At 52.2% G+C, this 8,710-nt stretch overlaps 1 protein-coding gene across 1 annotated transcript; it reads right to left on the bottom strand.

The window, feature by feature from the left end:
• Positions 1 to 6,762: 6,762 nt before the first annotated feature.
• On the bottom strand, positions 6,763 to 8,266 carry NUPR1 (nuclear protein 1, transcriptional regulator). The gene is made up of 3 exons (XM_045992509.1): positions 7,940 to 8,266; positions 7,405 to 7,554; positions 6,763 to 7,080 (listed from the first exon to the last, which is right to left on the bottom strand). The coding sequence occupies exons 1-2, from the start codon at positions 8,052 to 8,054 to the stop codon at positions 7,418 to 7,420; spliced, it is 252 nt and encodes an 83-aa protein (XP_045848465.1). The 5' UTR covers positions 8,055 to 8,266; the 3' UTR covers positions 6,763 to 7,080; positions 7,405 to 7,417.
• Positions 8,267 to 8,710: the final 444 nt, after the last annotated feature.

Raw genomic sequence — 8,710 nt, 5'->3', positions numbered from 1 at the left:
GAAACGGAAGATTTCTAGTTAACAGAGACCTGCCATGCTCCGTCCAGCCCCAGGGGAGAGGTGTCCTCTGTCTGGGGCTGGCTGCTCACACAGGGACAATGCAAATGGGTTGTTCTCCCTTCTTTGCTTTCTCCCTGCCCCCCCCACCCCCACCCCTAGCTTCCTGAAGGCCACAGAGCTCTCTAGAACCTTACGAACAGACGTGGCTGTCTGCACAGCTGGTCCACTCCCAGCTCAGTCTATGACCTGCAGTGAACCCGTGGCCCAGCACTTTGCCCTCGCACAGGGAGCTCTGGCAAATATTCAGTGTGATAATCAGAATAATTGCTGAGGCTGAATAATATTTTCACACTTTGTTTTGTGTGAAGTCAGATTGTATATGCCATGTAAGTTTCGAGTGTCATGTTATCATTCGACACTGGTATGCCCTGCAAAGCCATCACCACAGGAAGCCTGGTTACCATCCATTCCCAGTTTTCATATTCAAACCTGGACGGAGTTTTCCCATATTCCCTTTCACGCTCATCCCATTCCTGCTAACTCAGCGAGAGCCTCGTGGCTGTCATTGCTACGGTGGAGGGATGTCGGTGCAGTTTCGTTTTTAGTTCGGCAGTAGTAGGAGACTGAAAGGCACAGGAGAATCATGGGGAGGATCGTGAGAACAGGGTGGGTGGCGTGGGGCAGACTTCAAAGCACTCCCCAAGTCAAGGAAGGAAGGGAGCGATTTGAAAAGGAAACAAGGCGAAGTTAGAACAGAGTCCAGGCCATGTTTGCTCTGAATAGTGTGGAGAGAGCGATCTGAGGAAGAGAGGGGAAGTGCCCCCTTTTCCAGCGGTGAACAGGCCCCAGACATAGCCCCGCAGCTGGCTGTGACCCAGGGGCTGTGGGAAGTGGCCCAGAACACAGCAAGAGCGTGGCTGTGTGGGTGGATGGTATAGAGCAGGGAGAAAGGACAGGACGGGCGGCAGAGGGGACAAGTTGGCCGATGCCGGTGTACCGAGGGGATGTTGAGGCCAGGAGCATTCTGAGTCCCTTCCCGGCTCTGCTCCTAAGCAACCCTGGAGAAAGCAAAGAAAACACTGTGAACCCACCCCATCAAACACCTGCTGTGGGCAGAAAAGGAGCAGGAAATATCGGCTTACACAATAGATCACGTTTCTGGCACGCCGGAGCCCCGGTCTGTGTCATTGCTTTAATCACGTACATGCTGCTTCCCATGCATTTTGCAATGCTCACTTAATCACAGCAACCCACCCTATGTTGAATGGTGCCGGCATTCCTACTTTGCATGTGGGGAAACTGAGGCTAGAAAGGTCAAGTAACTGTCTCAAGGTCAATGAGAAAATAAGAGGGCTGGGACTTGAACCCACAGAGTCTGGGTGCAGAGCCCATTCTGTCTGCTACCGTGCTGTTTCCTCAAGTTCTTTTTTTTTAAATTTTATTTATTTATTTATTTGACAGAGAGAGATCACAAGCAGGCAGAGAGGTATGCAGAAAGAGAAGGGGAAGCAGGCTCCCCGCTGAGCAGAGAGCCCGATGTGGGGCCCGATCCCAGGACTCTGGGATCATGACCTGAGCCGAAGGCAAAGGCTTTAACCCACTGAGCCACCCAGGCGCCCCTGTTTCCTCAAGTTCTTGTTCCGGGTCAGGTACCTTGCTAAATGCTTGAAAAAACTCCATATCCTTGAGTTCTCCAAACTATTGCAGGAGCTGGGTGTCCTCTTCATCTCCTGTTCCCAGGTGTGGATGTTAAGATACAGAGTCAATAATAACTTGTCTCAGGTCACAGCCAAGTTCGCACACAGGATCTGGACCTAGGTCTGGGGGACCATCAGGCCGTTCGGGTTGCTGTCACTGTTAACCAACCATCCCGGAGCGTGATGCTGTGAAATGACCGTTTTCTTAAGCTCTAAGTCTGTAGGTGGGCAATTGAAGGGGGCTTGTCTCTGGTCCCCAATATGTCAAGCCTCCTCTGGGAAGACGCAGTAGCTGGAGGTGACCCCACAGTGGGAGCTGGAACCATCTGCAGGTTCCCCTTTCGCACACTTGGCTTTCAGCTGGAGCTTCCGTGGGGTGGAAGACCAGCACGATGTTGACCTTGCCACGCCGTCTCTCCACGTGTGTTGTTTTGGACTTTCTCGCAGCGGAATGACTAGACTCCAGTAAAAGTGCGTGGCGTCATGGTGTGTTAGGATACCACAGCTTCGGGACACCTGGGTGGCTCAGTTGGTTAAGCATCTGCTTTCAGCTCAGGTCAGGATCCAAGGGTCCTGGGATGAGTCCCGCATCAGGCTCCTTGCTCAGCAGAGAGCCTGCTTCTCCCTCTGCCTCTTCCCCTGCTTGTGCTCTCTCTCTCTCTGACAAAAATAAATAAAATCTTTTAAAAAAGGGGGGGGATAGCACGACTTCTGCCTGCTTCGATCAGGCCAGGGGCTCCTGAAGGTCCTCCATGTTCCAAAGGAACATAGTCCATGTCCCCCATTTGATGGGAAGGTGGCAAAGCCACGTGGTAAGGAGAGCACAGGGGTTGGGAGCACTTACCGTACCCATGCTTGGTATACGCAACCGGAGACAAACGTCCCTGCTAATTAGAATCACTCTCCAGGGGCACCTGGGTGGCTCAGTGGATTAAGCCTCTGCCTTCGGCTCAGGTCATGGTCTCAGGGTTCTGGGATCGAGCCCCGCATCGGGCTCTCTGCTCCGCGGGGAGCCTGCTTCCTCCTCTCTCTCTACCTGCCTCTCTGCCTGCTTGTGATCTCTCTCTGTCAAATAAATAAATAAATTCTTAAAAAAAAAAAAAGAATCAGTCTCCAAACTCCCAATGTCCAGCCAATGCCCAGGCTCTATCTCAGACCTATGAAATCAGGATCTCTGGGAGGGGAAGCCAGGCATCCCTGTCTCCTTTAACTCATCTGTAACCAAGTGATGACCATGAGGCCTCCTCCCGTGTATGCAAAGCACCTGGCAGACTGGCTGGCTAGTAAACATCCATGTTTCTCCAAGCGTGACCACCCCCCTACCCCCCTCCTTGACTCAGCCCACAAGGTCATTGGCAGTGTGCACAGGTGGCCGGAGAAAAGTTACAGATAGGTGTTTCTTTTTATAATCTTCTAGTTATGACAAGTGATTATGGTTTTCCATTTTTGGTGGTTACGTAGTCTCTCTCTCTCTCTCTCTTTAAGTAGGCTTCCATGCCCAGCATGGAGCCCGATGCGGGGCTTGAACTCAGGATCCTGAGGTCGACCCCTGAGCTGAGATGAAGAGTCAGAACACTTAACCAACTGAGCCACCCACGTGCCCCTAGACTCTCTTTAAAATATATTTGAGTGAAAAAGGAAAGGAGGTCATTTGAAAGGTCCCAAGTAAACAATGGTATAGGCTAAAAGCACAGAAGGCAGCAACCACAAAGGTGCTGGGTGCGGTGAGGCCGGGAAAACCCTCCCGCAAAAGATCAATCATGGTAGCCGCACTGTTCCTATTATTAGCATTACCTTTAAGGAGTCCCGTTAAAGACCAACCATGGGGTGATTCTGAAATTTTAAAAAGTACACATCTGAGAGCCGAGTGGGCGGAAGTGGACTAGAGGTCTGGGAAGCCAATGAAGAGCCCCATGGTGAGTGTCCTGATTCTCCGCAAGGAGCTGGAATTCTCTGAACTGTGGGAACCCGATGGGGTAGCATCCATAAGCTCCTGAGGGGAAATAAAGATCAGTCGCCCTCCGTTCTCAGAAGGAACCCTAGACTCCAGGGAGATAGACATTACATGCAATGAGGGAATCAAAAGGGGGTAAAAGAGTGGGAGGAACAGAAGAGACCAGAGGGTTCTTGTCCTGCTTGGGTCCCCAGTCCTCCTGTGAATTTCAGCCACTCTATGCCACCCCCTGCCCCTGCAATTCCTGCCCCACCAGGCCCTTCTGCAAAGGATAGAGAATGGGGCTGTAACTCCCACGAGCCTTTCAGATCTGAACATTCGGTAATTCCAAGAATTGCCTGGTTTAGGGAACAGCCTCTTAAAGGCCTTGGAGGCAGAGACTGTGCCATGGAAGGGCTAGGCCAGGGAAGGCCAATCAGAGGCCAGGAGTGAGAGCAGCACGTGAGGCCTTCTGGCAAAGTGTGGAAGGACAGGGAGTGGCCAAGTTCGGCTAGAGACAAAGCCTTTGTTTTCTTTAAAGTATCTGTTGACAGGCCAGTTTCAGCTAGAGACACAGCCTTTGTTTTCTCCTTTAAAGTATCTTTTGACAGGCCTTTTGAGGCTCAGAAGGAGTAATTAACCAGAAATTAACATCTAGGATTCTACAACCATACATGGTTATTCTCAGGTATAAAGTAAAAAGGGAGAGACCCAGGCTTCAGGCTTCAAAAATTAGACAGACCTAAGTTCAAAATCCCATGGCAGGCTGTGGCTGTGTGACATTGGGCCGGTTACTTAACTTCTCTGAACCTCCGTTTTCTGATCTATAAAATAGGATCAGTAAGAGTCTGCCTGCGGGTTATTGGAAGGATTAAATGAGACAATGCCTATGAAGCACCAGTTACAGAGTAGTAGCCCAATACTTGGGAGCCGTGACCGTGATCTTCTGAAGCTGACACACGAGATCTGTGCTGGCCTGAGAGCCCACCGCCCAGAGCTGCTCCTCCCATCTGCCTGCTGAGTTCAAGAGCAGACACTGGACCTAAGGCCTGGTTCCAACCATACCAGGGTCCCATTTGTCCCTCTTTGCTGTCCATGCCTTCAACAAGGCCTTGGTAACATAACGGGCATCTGATAACCATTAACTAAATGAATAAATAATCTGCCGTGGAAAGAGGGGCTCAAGGGGATGTCTGAAGGAGCTTTAGGCCAAATGCTTATAAGAGCCTGGGCACGGGGGTCGCTGTGTGTGTGATTCCAGGGAAAGTGTCTGGCTGGGAGGAGGTGAGGGGACAGGTGGAGGCAGAGGCCTGGTGCTGGAAGACTTGGAAGAGCTGAGCCTTGCAGGGTGGGTGGGATGGAAGGCGTGTCAAACAAAAAGGTCCAGAAGAACAGAAGCTTGTTCAGGGTCAGGTGAGAGAGTCAGATTTCAGCCCTCATGTTTTTTTTTTTTTAATATTTTATTTATTTATTTGACAGAGAGAGAGAGGTCACAAGTAGGCAGAGAGGCAGGCAGAGAGAGAGGGAGAAACAGGTTTGAGCTGGTCTTGGCAGTCTGTGCACCTTCTCCCTCTCCAACAGCAGCCTCACTCCTTTGCTTGTATTCTTAGGTCCCTAAGAACAAGTGGCTCCAAGTTTTGCAGCCTGGGGCTTACATGGAAGGGCAGGAGAAGGAAAAATGCTTTGCCTGAGGCCTAGGGGTTTTCTCCCTCCTCCTGTTGAGTCTGCCTATGGAAAATGTTTCTTGCTAGTTTTTTCCAGTAGTCCCCAGTTTGGGCCAACATGTAACTAAGCACCTAAATACCATGTTTCCCAGCCTAGTTAGGTGTGGCCATGTAATTAAATTCTGACCGGATGTAATGGATTCTACTTTAGGTCATGGCCTTAACGATCAATCGGTGTGGCTTCCGCTAGTCCCTTCCCCACTCCCTTTCCACGGGTTGAGATACACATGGCAGGTACTGAAGCAGCTAGTTTGGACCCAAAAGTGGAAGCCACGTTGTTGTTGTTTTTTTAAAAGACATATTTATTTATTTGAGAGAGGCAGGGGGAGAGGGAGAAAGAATCTCGAGCAGACGCCTTGCTGAGCGAGAGCCTGATGCAGGACTCGATCTCACAACCCTGAGATCACAACCTGAGCTGAAACCGAGTCCGACTGAGCCACCCAAGTGCCCGGAGAGCCATGTTTTGGGGGTGGCAGAACGATGAGCTAAATGTAGCTGGAATACTGGACGGTGAAGTTGTTGTTTTAGCCCAAGAGTACTGACCCTTGGAGCTATTACACGACCAAGAGAGAACTTTCTGTCCCATTTTGAGTCTCCATTACTGCAGCCCAAACCTGAATCTCAGTCAATAGATTCTCTTACTTGCTCCATGTTCTTCTCAAACTGATTATGCCCAGGAGGTAAGGTTCTTCCTCCCCCAGCTGACCTCCCAGAGCCCTGTCCTGACAGCCCCCTTGGCAGAGGGACTTGCCCCATAGATGAGGACGGTGAGAATCCTTGAATTTGAGCCCTCAGTAATCTGGGGCAAATCCCATAATGTTTTAAATCTTAGTTTTCTCCATTTTTCAGGTGGCACCAATGGGTACCACTCATTTCAAAAGGTGGTTTCTCTATCATTTTAATTGTATTTTATTTGTACGTAGGCTCCACGCTGGGTGTGGCCCCAATGCGGGACTTGAACTCACCACCCTGAGATGGAGACCTGAGCTGAGATCAAGAGCTGGAAGCTTAACTGACTGAGCCACCCAGGCATGCCCCCTCCCCCGCAAAAGGTGATTTTTCATGAAAATGACACGTAGGATCAATAAGACTGCTTATTCTAGAGATGGAAAGGAGCTGGGGAGGAGGCTTGTTTCCCAGGCAGCATCACAAAGAAACAGGAATTTTTCTTGCATTTCGTAAGAAATCATGGAGACACATTGGCCAGAGCATTTGGCACCAAAATAAAACAAAAGGAAACACACTGGCCTCTACCCGTCCAGGCGAACCGAACCGGGACACACTCTCCCAGGCGCACGACCAAATATAGACACTGACAAATCCGGTTCTCATTGGTTCGTGCAAATGCAGCCCCACGCAGGCTGACGCACGATACTGGGCCGAGGGGGGACAGATGCCACACACAAGCTGCAGCTGTACTTCCTTTATTGTCCTTCCCACCCTTAGGGAGGTCCAGTTTCTTCACTGTCTTTCTTTTATAGGGGCTTTTTTTTTTTTTTTTTTTTTTTTTGGTGACTGCCCTTGCCTGCCTCTTGCTCCCTATCTTGTCCTTTTGCTGGGACTGGGGGCACTTCCTTGGTGGCCCCTCGGAGCCTCAGTCAGGTAGGGTAAGTCCGGGGGTGGAGTGGTGGGGGGACAAGCAGGCCTAGCCCCGCCCCAGATGCCGATTCTCCGATGCTCCGATTCTCCGTGGTCCTGTCTCCATCTCTGTGTGCTCCGGCCTCACCTAGGGCAAGGGAAGAGAGAGGAACCCTTCTAATCCTGCGTTCTCAGCCCGCCTCTCCTGGTCACTTGCTCTGTGTCTCCAGAGAAGGACCCTCCCCTCCCTGGGGCTCCGTTTCCCTCCCCGTTAGCCAAATTTCCCTCCAATTGGAAAGATTCTGCGTTTCCCCCTTTGCTCTGGTCCCTAGGACACTCGGAGTTGAATGTGTGTCTTGTTTTATTCTGACTTGAGACCAGAGTTCCCTGGATCCCTTCTTCCCACCCAACCACACATATTCAGACATGTCCTTCCCAGGCAGAGGGCCCTCTGGGTCCCCTGACTCCTTACTTCCAGCTCTGTCTCAGGACCGTGCCCCTCGTCTTTTCCTCTCCGTATTCTGGAGCTTGGTCACCAGCTTCCTCTCATGGCCTCCAGGGCTGGGGCGGTTGGTGTTGGCGGCAGCTTCTCTCTTGGTGCGACCTTTCCGGCCTCCTGCTCCTGGGAACCGGGCAAGAGGCTGGGGTGAAGTGGACGGAGGCCTGGTGCGTCCAAGGAGAGGTAAAGGGGTGTCGGGAGTGCAGGGGGGAAGGAGGGAGATGACTGGGGAACGGCGGCCACATAGCTTTGGGGCAGTCAGGATCCCCGTTGCTCCGGACGTGGAGTGAGGGGCCCCCGATGGTCTCTTGTTGCTCCCATATTCTAGGGGTGCGTGAGGTCCCAGGGCTGAACAGGACAGCCCTCAGTGGAAGAAGGGTTGGAAAGGGGTGACTTGAGGGGTCAAGGGAACAGGGTAGAGAATGGGTTGGAGGGTGGGGAGAAGGCCAAGGAGGAATCCTAGCTGGGGGTATGGAGGGAGCAGGAAGGTGATGGGGCCAGACCTTACCCAGGTAGGAATGAGCTAGGCCATAGAGCTCGTACTCATCCAGGCTGGGGTCTCCGGCCTCTGGGCCTCCGGGCTGCTGGGCCGGGCTGGCTGCTCTCGGGAAATTGGCCTTCATACCGGACTCTCTCTCGTTGTCTCTCTCTCTGTCGTCTTCGAAAGCTCTGTTTGTGTCTGGTTTCTCCACACCTCCCTTGTCACCAGCCCGACTTATAAGGCCACGTGTCCTCTTCAGGCTCTGTCTGATGCAATCTGGCCCTTTCCCAGAACCTGACCCAGTAAACAGCAATCACGAGGGGGAGAGAGTCGGTCGTGTGAGTTCCAGCCCCTTTCCCTCATCTCCTCCCTCTGACTGGGGCTCGCCCAGCTGGGTATTTTTCCACAGAGGAGATCCCCGCCCCTGAGGGAGGAGGAGGAAAGAGGCAGAGTGTGAGCATAAACAATCCTTGGGATCATGGCCAGTGGGGATCCGAGGGCCTCACCTGGCCGACCCCTTCTGGTCAGTCCCCTCCCCCTACCACACAGCTGACCCCCACCCAGTTCTGGCTCAGACACCCAGGTGGCAAATGGTGGAGAGAAGAACACACCCCAGACTAGGTCAGTGGTTCTCACCCCTAATGCACCCAACACCCCTTTTCGATAAGAAACTTCTGGAAAGCCCCCTTAATAGCCTGAACCGTCGTGGGGGTGGGGGGGAGCATGTCCCTAGGGAGTTTCCCTCACCTGAGAGGGAGCCTAGGAGAGTGGTTAAGAGTATGGATTCTGGAGCCGGCG

This window comes from Meles meles, chromosome 21, assembly GCF_922984935.1.
Source record: "Meles meles chromosome 21, mMelMel3.1 paternal haplotype, whole genome shotgun sequence".
NCBI classification, from domain to species: Eukaryota; Metazoa; Chordata; class Mammalia; order Carnivora; family Mustelidae; genus Meles; species Meles meles.
This window is presented reverse-complemented; position numbering and strand designations above follow the sequence as displayed.

Coding starts and splice junctions, on each gene's coding strand:
- NUPR1 (XM_045992509.1), bottom strand. CDS start 8,054: ATGAAGGCCAATTTCCCGAGAGCAGCCAGCCCGGCCCAGCAGCCCGGA. Junction 7,555..7,939: donor CCTAGCTCATTCCTACCTGG/GTAAGGTCTGGC, acceptor CCCGGTTCCCAG/GAGCAGGAGGCCGGAAAGGT.